Below are 17,782 nucleotides of genomic sequence, written 5' to 3'. Positions count from 1 at the left end.
AACCCTGCTTTTGGATTTGGACTTTATTCTGATTATGACATAACAATATACATCTAAATTTTGTGGCGATAAACCTAACTTAGCATACATGAGACTATGTGAAACTCACAGTGCAACATCACACACTGGATGACCTTTGGAGGACTGCTGTCAAAGAATGCTCCACATTGTGCAGCAACATCTTGGCCATCTTACAGTATACCTCGGAGGAATCACACATGCTAAGGGGTATGGAATAGAGCAACACAGTAGTGAATGTTTCCAAACAGCAGATTCTTATTTCATGGATGTACGAAGATGTGCACTTTCAAACAGACTATATCTTTATCTTCTTTACTGTTGGTTTTTAATTCACTGCTTCTCATCAATCTAAGGCCATCCATGTGGCAAGATTTGTCACCAACAGTTTTAAGCAGTTTTTTTTTAATTTATTTTCTTTTTGCACATTTTTTCCCACAAATAAATTTATCTGTTTTTAAATGACCTTGGACAAACACTAATTCCACAATGGTGCACAATGGATGCTGTCATAGTGGTTCTTCATTTTAAGAATGAGGAAGGAAATTTACTGGGTCCTTTTCAAAGAAACCATTGTAGTATTTGCCTTAACAGATCTAGGGAAACAACATAAAACCTAAAATTGCACGGACAGGCAGATGGAGATTTGAAAAAATGGCTCTGAGCACTATGGGACTTAACATCTGTGGTCATCAGTCCCCTAGAACTTAGAACTACTTAAACCTAACTAACCGAAGGACATCACACACATCCATGCCCGAGGCAGGATTCGAACCTGCGACCGTAGGAGTCGCGCGGTTCCGGACTGAGCGCCTTAACCGCGAGACCACTGCGGCCGGCGATGGAGATTTGAGCCACTGCCTTCCTGAATACGGGTTTAGTTTTATAAAACTCTGCTCCGCCTTGTTTGGAGATATCTTTAGGTCTGCCATTTTGGCAATATTGACATTTCTTTTTAACAAATTACAACATGTTAAATACTTGTCACTTCAAGAATACTGTTTTTGGATGCCCCTGTCTACTTATTTGGAAAACATATGACTATGAAATTTAGTATCATATGTTAATTAGTTTCTTTACACAGACTTATCATTTAGTAATCTACCGACTACTCCAGAACTGGTTGCAACAGTAAATAAATTACGATCAACTTAGACATGACAGAGTGGCTACAACCAAAATAATATTACACTGAATCTCTTAAAGAAAATAATTAGGATAAAATAAAAATGCCTAAATGAAGCTTGTTGGGAAGAGGGTCTAGGTATGGAGCAAAGTGTCAAGCCGTGTATGAGTTAGAGGATTTGAACACAAATATATAGCATTATACCAACCGTCATATGAAAGATGCATGCTATTCGGATTGCACAACGAATACCATCCAGACACAGTGAAGCAATTTCAGGATCATCGCAATCTTGTAGGCCAACACTGAAAGCAGCAAGAAATGGTGTCCAAGCCATCTGAAACAACCATTCAAAGTGTACAGTGAATAATTCTATAACAATAAATTACAATAATTATAATTAACTTTAACAATTGTTAATTTCAAGAGAAGATGGTTGATTTAAAAAATAGACAGATAAATTTTTTAAAAAAAGTTGCTACTATGCCTGCAAGCTCAGTCAAAGAAGCAACCCTTCTTTATGTTGACATAATTTATTTATAAGTAGCTGTTAAAAAGTCACTTGCACATGTGTAAAAAGGCACAAAAATTATTTATATACACTTTTTAGTTTACTTGAAAACTTATAATAAGTATGACCTACAAAGTGTCAGAGAATTTCACCTCAAATTTCAACAAATATTCTGATGTTGCAACTTTGGATTCCTCCTCAGAACAATGCAGTCTTTTTAAAATTTCTTCCATAATAAGTTCAAAGAAGTAACACACACAAGACCCGAGCTTAATGTGGGACACTTCTCAAAACCAATTCTGGCATGAATTAGCCAAAAATGAGATAAAAAAATGATGGAAAAAGGAAATAAACAGAAAAGCGTGACCAGGAGTGCTTTTGATAAAATAAACAGAGGTTTCAAAACTCTGTGTTTGAAACAGAACATTTACAATTTGTATGTACTACTAGTTTTAACTTATGGAAGTGAAAATAATTTTTAAATACAAAAATGGACAATGCATGCAGGAAATTACGAAAAAATGGATTCAGGAAAAGTAAACTAGAAGACACATTTACGAAAATATTGAACTTGAAATGGGGGTAGGCATGCCATGTAGTGAAGTGAATAGTTGTAGATAAACCATGGAATTTCTTTGTGGGACAAGAAAATATGCAGGAATAGCAAGGATGTGTGTAGCTGTTGATCACAGTGCATCAAGATGATTGCAGGCCTTCAGGAGTGGATGTCAAATGGCTTCAAGATTAGTACGATTTGCAGAGCAGAAATGGTAACTCACTTTAAACATAGGCCTAACATGTTCCACATGCTTAGCTGAGGTAAATGGCGCCTGGACATGACTGACTGATTCCATTAAATTCTTGGCTGCAGCAGATATTGCTTCCATTTCCATGTTCCACAGGAGACGTCGCTTCTTTTCACTTGATATCACTAGAAACGTAAGGTAAAGAACTCTCTTAGACATAAAAAAGAACAATAAGTGAAATGTTGCTACAGTAGCATACACATGACCAAATATTCTCTGAAGAAAAATCCAGCACCTATCTATGCACTACGTTTTAATGAAGATAAATGCCTTAATATAGGCTTTGTTTGATTTATTACAATTTTTATATCATTTGTGTGAATATTGTTTTTCTGAATTTACCTAAGAAAAATCGCTTTTAGTTTAATCAGATATACATTTTGTGCCTGTCAGCGACTCAACACCTCCTGTATGTGGTGAGTAGCAATCTATTCTTTGTAAACTGTTGTCTTTATGACCTACACATCATGAAAAGAATAAAATGTTTGTATTTATTCTAGATCCAACAACAGAAAATCCAGGGTGGAATACAGCATTATTATGAAAAAGATAGTTTCTACTCATCGTACACATGAGATTCTGAGTTCCAGATAGGCCCAACAAAATGACTGTCAGAAAATAAGCTTTTGGCCAAACGGGCCTTCATTGGAGATAGGACACACACACACACACACACACACACACACACACACACACACACACACACACAGTCTCTGGCTGCTGGGACCACACTGCGAGCAGCAGCACTTGATGAGTGACACAACTGGATGGTGGGGTAGGGAGGAGGATGAGGCGGGGAGGTGGAGGGATAGCAGAGGAGGGGTGGGGGACAGTAAAGTGCTGCTTGTGGGAGCATACAGGGATGAGGTGGAGAGGGTATGGCAGCTAGGTGTAGCCGTAAGATTAGATGGAGGGCGGGGGAGGGTTAGCAGGGAAGAGGCGAGTTAAAAAGACTATGGGATTGTTGGTAGAATACAGGACTGTGTAGTGATGGAATGGGAATATGGAAGGACTAGAAGGCAGGGACAAGACTAATGAAGGTTGACACCAGGAGGGTTACAGAAACATAGGATATATTGTCTGCACAATAGGTGATGCTTGTGACTGGACTGGCGAAGTTATCAGCGCCCTGACACTTATTAAAACAAACTAATGTGGAGAAGATCTAAAATTGTTGTACACGCAGGCAGTCGAAATGACCACACAGTCACTATCTCACATGCATTCTCTTGTGTAGGTTTGGTGGGCAGTGGAATACCACTGTGGGAGGGGTGGGAAGGATAGTTGGTAGGACATTTCTCTTTTCAGGGCGCGATGAGAGGTAGTTGAAATCCTGGTGGAGAATGTGATTCAGTTGCTCCCATCCTGGATGGTACTGAGTCATGAGTGTAATGCTCCTCTGTGGTTGGACAGTGGGACTTTGGGAGATTGCGGGTGACTGGAGAGATAAGGCATGGTAGATCTGGTTTCGTACAAGGTTGGAAGGGTAATTTCGATTTGTGAAGGCCACAGCGAGATCCTCTGGGTATTTTGAGAGGGACTGCTCATCACTACAGGTGCGAGGACCATGGGTGGCTAGACTGTATGGAAGGGACTTCTTGGTATGGAATGGGTGGCAGCTGTCTACATCTACATCTACATGACTACTCTGCAATTCACATTTAAGTGCTTGGCAGAGGGTTCGTTGAACCACAATCATACTATCTCTCTACCATTCCACTCCCGAACAGCGCACAGGAAAAACGAACACCTCAACCTTTCTGTTCGAGCTCTGATTTCTCTTATTTTATTTTGATGATCATTCCTACCTATGTAGGTTGGGATCAACAAAATATTTTCGCATTCGGAAGAGAAAGTTGGTGACTGAAATTTCGTAAATAGATCTCGCCGCGACGAAAAACGTCTTTGCTTTAATGACTTCCATCCCAATTCGCGTATCATATCTGCCACACTCACTCCCCTATTATGTGATACTACAAAACGAGCTGCCCTTTTTTTTGCACCCTTTCGATGTCCTCCATCAATCCCACCTGGTAAGGATCCCACACCGCGCAGCAATATTCTAACAGGACGAACGAGTGTAGTGTAAGCTGTCTCTTTAGTGGACTTGTTGCATCTTCTAAGTGTCCTGCCAATGAAACGCAACCTTTGGCTCGCCTTCCCCACAATATTATCTATGTGGTCTTTCCAACTGAAGTTGTTCGTAATTTTAACACCCAGATATTTAGTTGAATTGACAGCCTTGAGAATTGTACTATTTATCGAGTAATCGAATTCCAACAGATTTCTTTTGGAACTCATGTAGATCACCTCACACTTTTCGTTATTTAGCGTCAACTGCCACCTGCCACACCATACAGCAATCTTTTCTAAATTGCTTTGCAACTGATACTGGTCTTCGGATGACCTTACTAGACGGTCAATTACAGCATCATCTGCGAACAACCTAAGAGAAGTGCTCAGATTGTCATCCAGGTCATTTATATAGATCAGGAACAGCAGAGGTCCCAGGACGCTTCCCTGGGGAACACCTGATATCACTTCAGTTTTACTCGATGATTTGCCGTCTATTACTAAGAACTGCGACCTTCCTGACAGGGAATCACGAATCCAGTCGCACAACTGAGACGATACCCCATAGGTCCGCAGCTTGATTATAAGTCGCTTGTGAGGAATGGTATCAAAAGCTTTCAGGAAATCTAGAAATACGGAATCAACTTGAGATCCCGTCGATAGCGGCCATTACTTCGTGCGAATAAAGAGCTAGCTGCGTTGCACAAGAACGATGTTTACTGAAACCATGCTGATTACGTATCAATAGATCGTTCCTTTCGAGGTGATTCATAATGTGTGAATACAGTATATGCTCCAAAACCCTACTGCAAACCGACGTCAATGATATAGGTCTGTAGTTCGATGGATTACTCCTACTACACTTCTTAAACAATGGTGCGACCAGCGCAATTTTCCAATCTGTAGGTACAGATCTATCAGTGAGCGAGTGGTTGTATATGATTGCTAAGTAGGGAGCTATTTTATCAGTGTAATCTGAAAGGAACCTAATCGGTATACAATCTGGACCTGAAGACTTGCCCGTATCAAGCGATTTGAGTTGCTTCGCAACCCCTAAGGTATCTACTTCTAAGAAACTCATGCTAGCAGCTGTTCGTGTTTCAAATTCTGGAATATTCCATTCGTCTTCCCTGGTGAAGGAATTTCGGAAAACTGCGTTCAATAACTCCGCTTTAGCGGCACAGTCGTCGGTAACAGTACCATCGGCACTGCGCAGCGAAGGTATTGACTGCGTCTTGCCGCTTGTGTACTTTACATATGACCAGAATTTCTTCGGATTTTCTACCAAATGTCGAGACAATGTTTCGTTGTGGAACCTATTAAAGGCATCTCGCATTGAAGTCCGTGCCAAATTTCGCGCGTCTGTAAATTTTAGCCAATCTTCGGGATTTCGCGTTCTTCTGAACTTCGCATGCTTTTTCCGTTGCCTCTGCAACAGAGTTCGGACCTGTTTTGTGTACCATGGGGGATCAGTTCCATCTCTTACCAATTTATGAGGTATGAATCTCTCAATTGCTGTTGCTACTATATCTTTGAATTTGAGCCACATCTCGTCTACATTTGCATAGTCAGTTCGGAAGGAATGGAGATTGTCTCTTAGGAAGGCTTCTAGTGACACTTTATCCGCTTTTTTAAATAAAATTATTTTGCATTTGTTTCTGGTGGATTTGGAAGAAATGGTATTGAGCCTAGCTACAACGACCTTGTGATCACTAATCCCTGTATCAGTCATGATGCTCTCTATCAGCTCTGGATTGTTTGTGGCTAAGAGGTCAAGTGTGTTTTCGCAACCATTTACAATTCGCGTGGGTTTGTGGACTAACTGCTCGAAATAATTTTCGGAGAAAGCATTTAGGACAATCTCGGAAGATATTTTCTGCCTACCACCGGTTTTGAACAAGTATTTTTGCCAACATATCGAGGGAAGGTTGAAGCCCCCACCAACTATAACCGTATGAGTGGGGCATTTATTTGTTACGAGACTCAAATTTTCTCTGAACTGTTCCGCAACTATATCATCTGAGTCTGGGGGTCGGTAGAAGGAGCCAAATATTAACTTAGTTCGGCTGTTAAGTATAACCTACACCCATACCAATTCGCACGGAGTATCTACTTTGACTTCACTACAAGATAAACCACTATTGACAGACACAAACACTCTACCACCAATCCTGCCTAATCTATCTTTCCTGAACACCGTCAGACTTTGTAAAAATTTCTGCAGAACTTATTTCAGGCTTTAGCCAGCTTTCTGTACCTATAACGATTTCAGCTTCTGTGTTTTCTATTAGCGCTTGAAGCTCAGGGACTTTCCCAGCACAACTACAACAATTTACCACTACAATTCCGACTGTTCCTTGATCCAAGCATGTCCTGTATTTTATTGATTGGTGACTCATGTTGTCTTGTGCACTACGACCAGATAACAGGTATACTTGAAAAAAGAGACAGCACTGGTCGTATATTTTTTACTATTGCAAAATCGATTTTCTGTCACTGAGTGACCATCTTCAGTGCTATATTGTATAACTTAAATTGGGATGCACTGTTGTCACTAAGCTTACGGCGATCACATAGACTGACTATGTGATCGCCGTAAGCTTAGTGACAACAGTGCATCCCAATTTAAGTTATACAATATAGCACTGAAGGTGGTCACTCAGTGACAGAAAATCGATTTTGCAATAGTAAAAAATATACGACCAATGCTGTCTCTTTTTTCAAGTATACGTCCTGTATTTGCCATGCACCCTTTGAGATTTCAGCCCATCCCGTACTTTCCCGAGGCCTTCTAACCTAAAAAACCGCCCAGTCCACGCCACACAGCCTCCGCTACCCATGTAGCTACCAGCTGGGTTTAGTGAACTTCTGACCTATTCAGCGGAACCCGAAACCCCACCACCCTATGGCGCAAGTCAAGGAATCTGCAGCCAACACGGTCGCAAAACCGTCTGAGCCTCTGATTCAGACCCTCCACCCGGCTCTGCACCAAAGGTCCGCAGTCGGTTCTGTCAACGATGCTGCAGATGGTTAGCTCTGCCTTCATCTCGTAAGCAAGACCGGCAGCCTTCACTAAATCAGATAGCCGCTGGAATCCAGAGAGAATTTCCTCAGATCCAAAGTGACATACGTCATTAGTGCCGACATGTGCCACCACCTGCAGCTGGCTGCACCCTGTGCTCTTCATGGCATCCGGAAGGACCCTTTCCACATCAGGAATGACTCCACCCGGAATGCACACGGAGTGCACACTGGATTTCTTCCCCTCCTTAGCCTCCATATTCCTAAGGGGCCCCATTACGCGCCTAACATTGGAGCTCCCAACTACCAATAAGCCCACCCTCTGTGACTGCCCGGACCTTGAAGGCTGAGAATCATTCTCTGAAACAGGGCAGGCAGCTGCATCTGGCTCAGCCAGAGACAGTGCCTGAAACCTGTTTGTCAGACGCACCGGGGAGGCTTTCTGATCAGCCTCCAGGGACGTCTTTCGCTGCCTGCCACGCCTTGGAACGATCTCCCAATCAACCACAGGCGAGGGCTCAGCCCCACTGCGGGCAGCAACCGGGGCAACCACAGCGGCAGACCTATCTGGGGACAGACGGGACGAGGTTGACATCCCGGTGATACCCAAGTCCGGATCCCCACAGTGGTGCCCATTGGCAACAGCCTCAAGATGCGCGACCGAAGTCAGCGCCACTTGCAGCTGTGAGCGAAGGGATGCAGGTATTGCTGGTGATACGTAAGTTTGATGTGGATGGAGGTTGCAGGCATGGAATCCATTGGGCTTTGGAAAAGGTAATGTTCAAAAGTAGTACGGCCAAGGACATTAGAGATGTTAGTGTAAAGGAAAGCGGCATCAATAGTGACGAGCAGGACACCATGTGGTAAAGGAACATGAACTGTGGAGAGTCGGTGGAGGAAATGGTTGGTATCTTTTATAAACGAGGGTAGGTTGTGGGTAATAGGCTGAAGGTGTTGGTCTATGAGAGCAGAGATCCTCTCAACGGTGGCACCTCAGCCACAATGGGGTGACCTGGGTGGTTGGGTTTATAGAATTCAGGAACCATGTAGGAGGTGGGAGTGCAGGGAGTGGTAGGGACAAGAAGATAAACAGACCCCAGGGAGAGGTTCTGGAATGGGCCTAAGGATTTTGGGAGAGGCTGGAGATCTTGCTGGATTTCTGGAATGGGGTCACTGTGGTAGCATTTGTAGGTGGACGAATCTGATGGCTGGTGGAGACCTTCTGCCGGGTAACCCTTGTGGTTCAAAACAACAGTGGTGGAGCCTTTGTCAGCAGGTAGGTTTATAAGGTTGGGATCAGTTTTGAGGTGGTGGATTGTAGTTCTTTCTGCAGATGTAAAGGTATTTTGCACGTTGAGGTAAGATATGAGATTAAGAAGTTCTGTAAAGTTAGCAGGGGGTGATTTCGGAGGGGTAGTGGGGGTGAATCACGGGTAAATGGAGGAGTGAACTGAACAGGCAGGTTCAACATTGATCTTTGGTTGAGTCTGACTGGTAGGGTTGGTGACGAAGAAGTGTCTCCATTGTAGAGACTGGGAGAAGGAAAGAAAGTCTTTAACAAGTCCTGCATGGACATCCTTATCTTCTAGCTTCTTCCCTTTTCCCATTCCAGCATAACATAGTCCTCTATTCCACCGACAGACTCACTGTCTTTTTACTTCTCTCCTCTGCTAACCCTCACCCGCCCTCCGTCTAACCTCCTGACTGCACCTAGCTGCCTTATTCTTTCTCCACCACGTCCCTGTATGCTCCCACAAGCAGCATCATACCGCACCCATACCCTGCTATCCCTACTCCTCCACACCCAAGCCTCCTCCCTACCCCTACCACATGGTTGCGTCTTCCATCATGCACTGCTGCTTGCAGCCAGAGACTGGGGTCGTGTGCACATGGAAGATGCGATTGCATAAGTGTGTGTGTGTGTGTGTGTGTGTGTGTGTTTTATCTCCGATGTAGGCCTTTTTGGCCAAAAGCTCATTTTCTGACAGTCTTTTTGTTGTGCCTATCTGCAACTCAGCATCTCTGCTATATGGTAAGTAGCAACTAACCTTTTCATAACACTGTAATTAGATCAAGCGAGTCAAATAGGATGACACATGACAAAAAGGTTGTCTATTTAATATTATTTACAGTAAAAATGAATGAATAATTTATGAGGTAGCACCATGATTTTGGCTGAAACAAGAGAAACTAATACGGCAACAAAAAGAGAGATTTGAAAAATCCAGATAATACGCTTTTTGTCAAATATTTTTGATGTTGGTTTTTCTTCCTCTTCCATGGGCTGCTGCAGTTGTGAACTATAACTGCTAATGCTTCCATGCCATCTTCAATCTCTTTCTTGTCTGTGACAATCTTATCACCTTTATGCATCTATTAATCCTTACATCCTGTTTCTGGTCAGAGTTGCTGGTGGTAACAGTCATGTACATGAGGTGTGTGTGTGTGTGTGTGTGTGTGCGCGTGCGTGCGTGCGTGCGTGCGTGCGCGTGCGCTTTGCTGAAAAAGGCTCTGGCCGAAAGCTTTAATGAGCAACAGTCTTTTTGCTGCACTTGTCTGCAACTCAATGGGTCCCTGAGTAGCAAGCTATCCTTTACCTAATACTGTTTACATCCCATTTCTGTTGTTGTATATATTCATCCCTCCAACCCCTTCCCCTCCCCCCCCCTCCCTGCCCCCCACCAGCCACCACACCTACTGCATATTCCAAGAGATTCAGGTTCTACATTCATATTTGATAGTAGAAGTGCTCCCTACCAGTGCATTGTTCACTATCCATTGATGCTGTACGAGGTGTGCAACTAACTTGTCACTTCTCTCAGTAATGGGTTTCCATATTGTTTTTTCCTCACTTCTTTTAATATCTCTTAAATTTTTGCAACTTCTGTCCACTTAAATTTACCTGATAGCTCGTTTCAAACGCTTACAGTTTTATTTTCTCTAACGACCCCTCAGTCCCTGTTTCACTTCCAAACAGTGCCACACCTCACACACATTTTCCGGGATTTCCTTTGTTCCGTGTTCATATCTGATACCATACTGTCCAGTTACATTAACATGACCACATGCCAAAAGCCTGAATAATCACCTTCTGCAGTGCAGACTGCAGCAAAACATGCAAGACAAGTCAATGAGGTTCTGGAAGGTATCAACAGGAATGTGAAGCCATGCTGTGGGCAGCTGCGCAAGGTTTCTTGGTTGAGGATCCGTGACTTGGACAGCCTGATCGAGGTGGTCCCAGAAATTCTCCATCAGGTTTAAATCTGGGGAGTTTGGTGGGCCCGGTGAGAATGGTAAACTCATCTTGGTGTTCTTTGAACCATGCATATCAATTGTGAGTTGTGTGACACGCTGCACTGTCCTGCTGTAGATACCACTATGTCAAGGAAAAATAAACTGCACTGAGGGGTAGACATGGTCCTCAGTGATAGATGCATACTTGTGTTGATCCATTGTGCCTTCCAGAATGATGAGATCACCCAGGGAATGCCGTGAAAACATTTCCCAGACTGTAGTGCTTTCTTCTCTGGCCTGAACCCTTTGCTTTCAGATGTTTCACACAGTACATGCCAATTGCCACCTTCCAATGGAGCATAAAATGTGATCCATCTGAAAAGGCCACCATTCAGTAGCAGTACTGGCATGCAAATTTCAGCTTTTGTCGCCCTCAAACAGCAGTCAACATGGGTACATGAATAAGCTGCCTGCTGCCTTCTTGGACATCAGGTAAAGTGCTTCATTTCTGCATTACAACAACTGCACTGTTTTCCACATCCCCAAAATGTTTTATATACCCTCCACTGCTAGTGCTGCCACTTGCCATCTGTGAGTGGTTATTGAACATTGGATTGAACATAGGCTGTGGGCATATTAATGTGACTGGACCATGAAGTGTGACTCTTTAATTCCAGGAAGTTTTCTTTGCTCATATCAATCTACTTCTGATATAGTCCATTAAATTTTGTGCATGCAGCCACACAAATAAAATTTCTTCCACTGATATTTCGACCACGTATCATCTGGCCATCCTCAGAGTGAGTCGCAAGACTGACTGCATCTTGAGACTCACTCTGAGGATAGCCTGCTGCGTGCCCGAAATTTAATGGACTATTCATTATGCCGCGAAAAGTTGAAAATACATATACTTCTATACTTCTGATATCTCCCCTGTTTTAGGCACACTGTGGGATCTCACTTCCTAAGCAGATGAATTATCTCATTGCTTCGACTGCAGTATACCTCATTTTTATGTTAAAAAGCCACTATTCTTTTTACTATTCATTATTATCTTTCTCAGAGATTAATGAAGTGTGTTGCATGTTACATACTATGGTTGCCATTATTTTAAAGGAACATATAAGATGGGAATCTTCTACAATTTTTTTTATGATTTATTTATGACTACAGCTCTTCTTCACAAATCTGCCTATTACAGAGCAAAATAATATGAAACTAATGAATGGAAAATAGGTTCAAATGATTCAAATGGCTCTGAGCACTATGGGACTTAACATCTGAGGTCATCAGCCCCCTAGAACTTAGAACTACTTAAACCTAACTAACCTAAGGACATCACACACGTCCATGCCCGAGGCAGGATTCGAACCTGCGACCGTAGCGGTCGCGCGGTTCCAAACTGTAGCGCCGAGAACCGCTCGGCCACCACGGCCAGCTGAAAAATAGGAACCTATCATACTAGCACTGTAGACAAGAATTTAGCACAGACAGGAAAAACCATCCGTAAATGCAAACTAGATAGAAAGAGGAGTCTTTACTGCAGCACACAAATAGTTTTTCTCCTACACTATAATAATAGATAATGGAATAAAAATAATGTTAAGAAATAAATACAATCACACACTGTACAGCTGAGGTGTTGAGTAATCAACAGGCACATAAATACAAGTGAAATTATTCCAAGGTTTTGGACAGCATCCTTCCTCAACCCAAAAAAACACACACATACATGTACGGCTAAACTGCCTGTAACTACCCCCACATTCAACATTCAGCAAATCACTGAAATGCATGGATGAGGGTACATCCCTTTTCCCATATACACTTTGTGATCAAAACTATCTGGACACCTGGCTGAAAATGACTTACAAGTTCGTGGCGCCCTCCATCAGTAATGCTGGAATTCAATATGGTGTTGACCCACCCTTCGCCTTGATGACAGCTTCCACTCTTGTAGGCATATGTTTAATCAGGGGCTGGAAGGTTTCTTGGGGAATTGCACCCCATTCTTCACAGAGTGCTCCACTGAGGAGAGGTACTGATGTCTGTCGGAGAGGCCTGGCATGAAATCAGCGTTCCAGAACATCCGAAAGGTCTTCTATAGGATTCAGATCAGGACTCTGGAGGCCAGCCCGTTGCAGGGATGTTGTTGTTGTGTAACCACTCTGCCACAGGCCGTGCATTATGAACAGGTGCTTGATCATGTTGAAAGATGCAATCACCATCCCTGAATTGCTCTTCAACAGTGGGAAGCCAGAAAGTGCTTAAAACATCAATGTAGGCCTGTACTGTGATAGTGCCACGCAAAACAACAAGGGGTGCAAGCCCCTCTCCATGAAAAACACAACCACACCATAACACCACCGCCTCCGAATTTTACTGTTTGCACTACACACATTGGCAGACGACGTTCACCGGGCTGATTCATCACTCCACACAACATTTTTCCACTGTTCAATCATCCAACGTTTATGCTCCTTACACCAAGCAAGGTGTCGTTTGGCATTTACTGGCCAGATGTGTGGCTTACAAGCAGCCACTCGACCATGAAATCCAAGTTCTCTCACCTCCCGCCTAACTGTCATAGTACTTGCAGTGGATCCTGATGCAGTTTGGAATTCCTGTGTGATGGTCTGTATAGATGTTTGCCTATTACATGTTACGACCCTCTTCAACTGTCAGCATTCTCTGTCAGTCAACAGATGAGGTCGGCCTCTATGCTTCTGTGCTGTATGTGTCCCTTCACGTTGTCATTTCACTATCATATCGGAAAGAGAGGACCTAGGGATGGTTGGTTGGTTTAAAGTTTAAAGGGACCAAACTGCAAAGGTCATTGGTCCCTTGTTTCATAAACACACAGAGCATATTTAAACCATCCACCAGTCAGGCTGAGCACTAAAAAATAAAAAAATAAATAAATAAAAAATAAAAAAATAATTCCGGGCGAAGAAAAGCCCCAAAGTCAACAGAAAGGCAACATCGAAAATGGAGCACAGCGACAAAAACAACATATAGAAGAAAGGCAGAAAGAATTAAAACTGTACAGCAGAGAACCGTGGCTGACTGATCACGAAAATAAAAGGATGAGCCAGCCACTCTGCAACACGTTAAAACCTCCAGCCTAAAAGATTAGGGTGGAGTCGAATTACAACACAAAACTAAGTAAAATATACAGCACAAAAGAGGGTGACGCAACAAAATTAGATGGACTTATAAAAGCCGCTTGCGCGAATAAAACTTGAAACCCAATCTGCCACAGAGACATTGTCACCTAAAAGAGATGATAAATCACCAAGGAGATTAAAAGTTCGCTTGAGGGCAGTTAAAAGAGGACATTCCAACAACATATGGGCCACCGTCATGTTTGCACCACAGTGACAATTACGGGGGGGGGGGGGGGGGGGGGGGGGGTCCTCTCGACACAGCAGATGACCATGCATCAGATCAGCCAAGAGTGACCAATACCACAGCTTCCAATGATGTTTGAAGGGGCACAGGAACACTACAGGACATACACGCAGGCTCCACCTGACACACTATTGTAAGTGCTATGGTGACAGTAATAGCCCCTGTATCCACGAAGGACAGGGGTCTGCATTGCCAGGAACCAGTTTTCCTGGAGGGCAATGCAGAAAGCAGGTGTCATGCTTAGAAGCTGTCGTAGCTCAGGTAGATGGCTAAAATAACCACCACAATTCCACTGGAGGTTTGTACAAAGCATGTCCTGTAGGGGCATGAAGACGCTGAAAAGGCAAATTACTTCGCAGGGTCACATGCTGCCACCGACTGAGTGACTGATGTCTCAACATCCATCGTTTCTGAGGAGATGGCGAGATCCAGGTCATCAGGGGACGCAAGGAGCTCGACCTCATCCTCAGAGGCTGAGCCGACAGGAAGCGGTGGTGTGGGAACCACCGGGTCCTTATTCTTCTTAGAGAGCTTCCTCTTCTCTCTCGTCTTTGGGAGGAGGGTTCGCATGCTGGGAGGGCTTTCCTGACGTATTGTCAGGAAGAGAGGGAGAGCGTGAAGCCCTTCGACCAGCAGCTGGTGGCTTCTTCAGCCACTGGCTAGTGTCTTGTGAGACATTGGTAAAGTCCTTGGAAGGGACTCCCCCAAGGGACCCTTTCCGAATGAATGAGGACGGAGGAGGCCGTTGCTTCTCCGGTTGAGTAGCTGGAGAAGGCTGTCGCTTCTCTGGCTGAGTAGCTGGAGAAGGCTGTCGCTTCTCCGGCTGAGAGGTGGGGACTGACGTCCCCGGTTGTTCGGGGCGCACTGCTCCCAAACTGGGTATTTCGGGAGTAGTGGAAGATGGAGTGGCCCCTACCAGCGGTGGGACAGGCGTAACTTGACTGCTCTGTGGGCCAACTGAGAAAGGATTCTTTGCAGGAACTGGTGGCGGTAGTGTTACAGCAGCAAAACTCCTCAACATAGGTGTGGGGTCGAGTCGTTCTAGCTTCTTCTTTGCCTCTTGGTAAGTTAAACGGTCCAGGGTCTTAATTTCTCGTATCTTCTGCTCTCGTTGATAGACTGCACAGTCTGGCGAGCAGGGAGAATGATGCTCCCCACAGTTAACACAGGTGGGAGGCGGAGCACACGGAGAATTGGGATGCGAAGGTCGTCCAAAATCTCGACACGTGGGGCTGGCAGGGCATCTGGGGAAGATGTGTCCGAACTTCCAGCACTGGAAGCATCGCATAGGGGGTGGGACATAGGGCTCGACATCGCACTGGTAGATCATGACCTTGACCTTCTCGGGCAAGCAGTCACCCTCAAAGGGCAGGAGGAAAGCACCGGTAACGATCCTATGATCCTTGGGCCTTCTAAAGACACGATGGAGTAAGTGTACACCTCATCGTGCCAGGTTCTCCCATAACTCGTCATCAGACTTTAGCAGAAGATGTTTATGATAGATAATCCCCTGGACCATATTTAAGGACTCATGGGGAGTGACGTTAACGGGTATGTCACCGAGCTTCTCACAGGCAAGTAATGCCCGTGACTGTGCAGATGAAGCTGCTTGTATCAGGATGGCATCGCTCCTCATTTTGGAAAGAGACGCCACTTCCCCAAACTTATCTTCAAGATTGTTCACAAAGAAGAGAGGCTTAGTCCCCAAAAACGAATCCCCATCGGTTCTGCTGCACACAAGGTATCGTGGTGAATACGGCTCTTGTTTGTCTGCAGCCCTATGTCCCTCCCATGGTGTGGCTAGGGAAGGGAATGATTTGGGGTCATATGTCACAGCGTTAAATTCTACCTTACCGCGCTTAGAGACGTTGGCGGTCATTCGACCACTGGATTGAGACTTCATCCGTTTCGTTGCGGGTCATCCGCCCCGATGCCACCCACTCTGACCAGGGGGTCTCCCCACGGGTGCCACCCAGCCGCAGGATGGCCGTTGCCGGGAGTCCCAAAGCCTGGCTTACGTGGGGAGGTGTCAGCTCAGGCATCGGCAGTACGATCCCTGTGTTGTCAGGGGGCTACAACCTATAGGGTACATGACGACTCCACCACAACAGGCTGGCTACCATGCTGAATTTTGGGTGCCATGGGAAGTCCATAGTTATTGTGGGTGCGGATGGTGACGCACTAAGTGTGTAACTTAGGCAACCCATCAGGTGTGTATACCCAAAATGAGGGATGGTGGGTGCAGTTACGACGCCAAGATGATGAAGAGTGCCAAGGTCTTAGGGCACAGAAGACTGATGGTGCACCACGTAAGGTGTCCTTCCCCAAAAGGCTCGTACCTCTGTTGAATTTGGAAGAATGGAGGTCAAACCCTAATGGGGACCATCACATTAAAGGCCGAAATGTTGGAGACTCCTTTTAGTCGCCTCTTACGACAGGCAGGAATACCGCGGGCCTATTCTAACCCCTGAGCCCACAGGGGGGAGGACCTAGGGATGTTTGAGAGTGTGGAAATCTCACGTGCAGATGTATAAAACAAGTGACACCGAATCACCTGACCACGTTCGAAGTCCGTGAGTTCTGCGGAGCGCTCCATTCTGCTCTCTCACGATGTCTAATGACTACTGAGGTCACTGATATGGAGTACCTGACAGCACAATGCAACTAATATGAAAAACCTATGTTTTTGGGGTGTCCGGATACTTTTGATCACATAGTGTATTAGGGTTTCAGTGAAACCCAATGCAGTGTGTGAAGAATGACTTCTCAAATGTCAGTAATTAGCTTAATCTTGTTGTTGCAGCCCCTACTGGAGAGACATTTATGGGGCTGTAGTACATTCTTAGGTTCGTTACTTTATACAGGTCCTGGAAATCCGTAGTTGATATCCACCTTCAGAGGTTCAAACAAACCTGTGACTAACAACATTTGAGAAGGAAAGTTGCCACTCACCATATAGCGAAGATGCTGAGTCGCAGATAGACACAACAATTAGATTTTCACACTTAAAGCTTTTGGCCAACAGCCTTTGTCAACAATACACACACACACACACACACACACACACACACACACACACACACACCTGCAGTCTCAGGCAACGGAAACCACACTGTGAGCACCAGCACCAGTGCATGATTGGAGTGGCAACTGGGTGGGCTAAAGGAGGAGGCTGGGGCAGGGAGGGGGAGGGGGAGGAATAGTATGGTGGGGATGGTGGACAGTGAAGTGCTGTAGGTTGGGCAGTGGGCAGGGGAGAGGTGGGGAAGGGGTAGCGGAAAAGGAGAGAACTAGAGAGAAATAAATAAAAAATAAAATAATATAAATAAAAAAAAAGACTGGGTGTGGTGGAGGAACGCCAGCTGTGTAGTGCTGGAATGGGAGCAAGGAAGGGGCTGGATGGGTGAGGACAGTGACTAACGAAGGTTGAGGCCAGGCGCGTTACGGGAATTAGGATGTATTGCAGGGAAAGTTCCCACCTGTGCAATTCAGAAAAGCTGGTGTTGGTGGGAAGGATCCATATAACACAGGCTGTGAAACAGTCATTGAAATGAAGGATATCATGTTTGGCAGCGTGTTCAG

General features: G+C 44.7%; 1 protein-coding gene across 1 annotated transcript in view; it reads right to left on the bottom strand.

Annotated features, from left to right (window-relative positions):
- Positions 1-17,782, bottom strand: part of LOC126251977 (brefeldin A-inhibited guanine nucleotide-exchange protein 1) — a 261,180-nt gene that overhangs the window by 114,948 nt on the left and 128,450 nt on the right. The window contains exons 15-16 of the mRNA XM_049952749.1: positions 2,435-2,586; positions 1,353-1,481 (exon numbers count right to left, since the gene is read on the bottom strand). Of these exons, the coding sequence (XP_049808706.1) occupies positions 1,353-1,481; positions 2,435-2,586 (281 nt within the window). The remainder of the gene's footprint in view (positions 1-1,352; positions 1,482-2,434; positions 2,587-17,782) is intronic.

Source organism: Schistocerca nitens, chromosome 4, assembly GCF_023898315.1.
Source record: "Schistocerca nitens isolate TAMUIC-IGC-003100 chromosome 4, iqSchNite1.1, whole genome shotgun sequence".
NCBI classification, from domain to species: Eukaryota; Metazoa; Arthropoda; class Insecta; order Orthoptera; family Acrididae; genus Schistocerca; species Schistocerca nitens.
The sequence above is the reverse complement of the archived record's forward strand: the minus strand, read 5'-3'. Positions and strand labels throughout refer to the sequence as shown.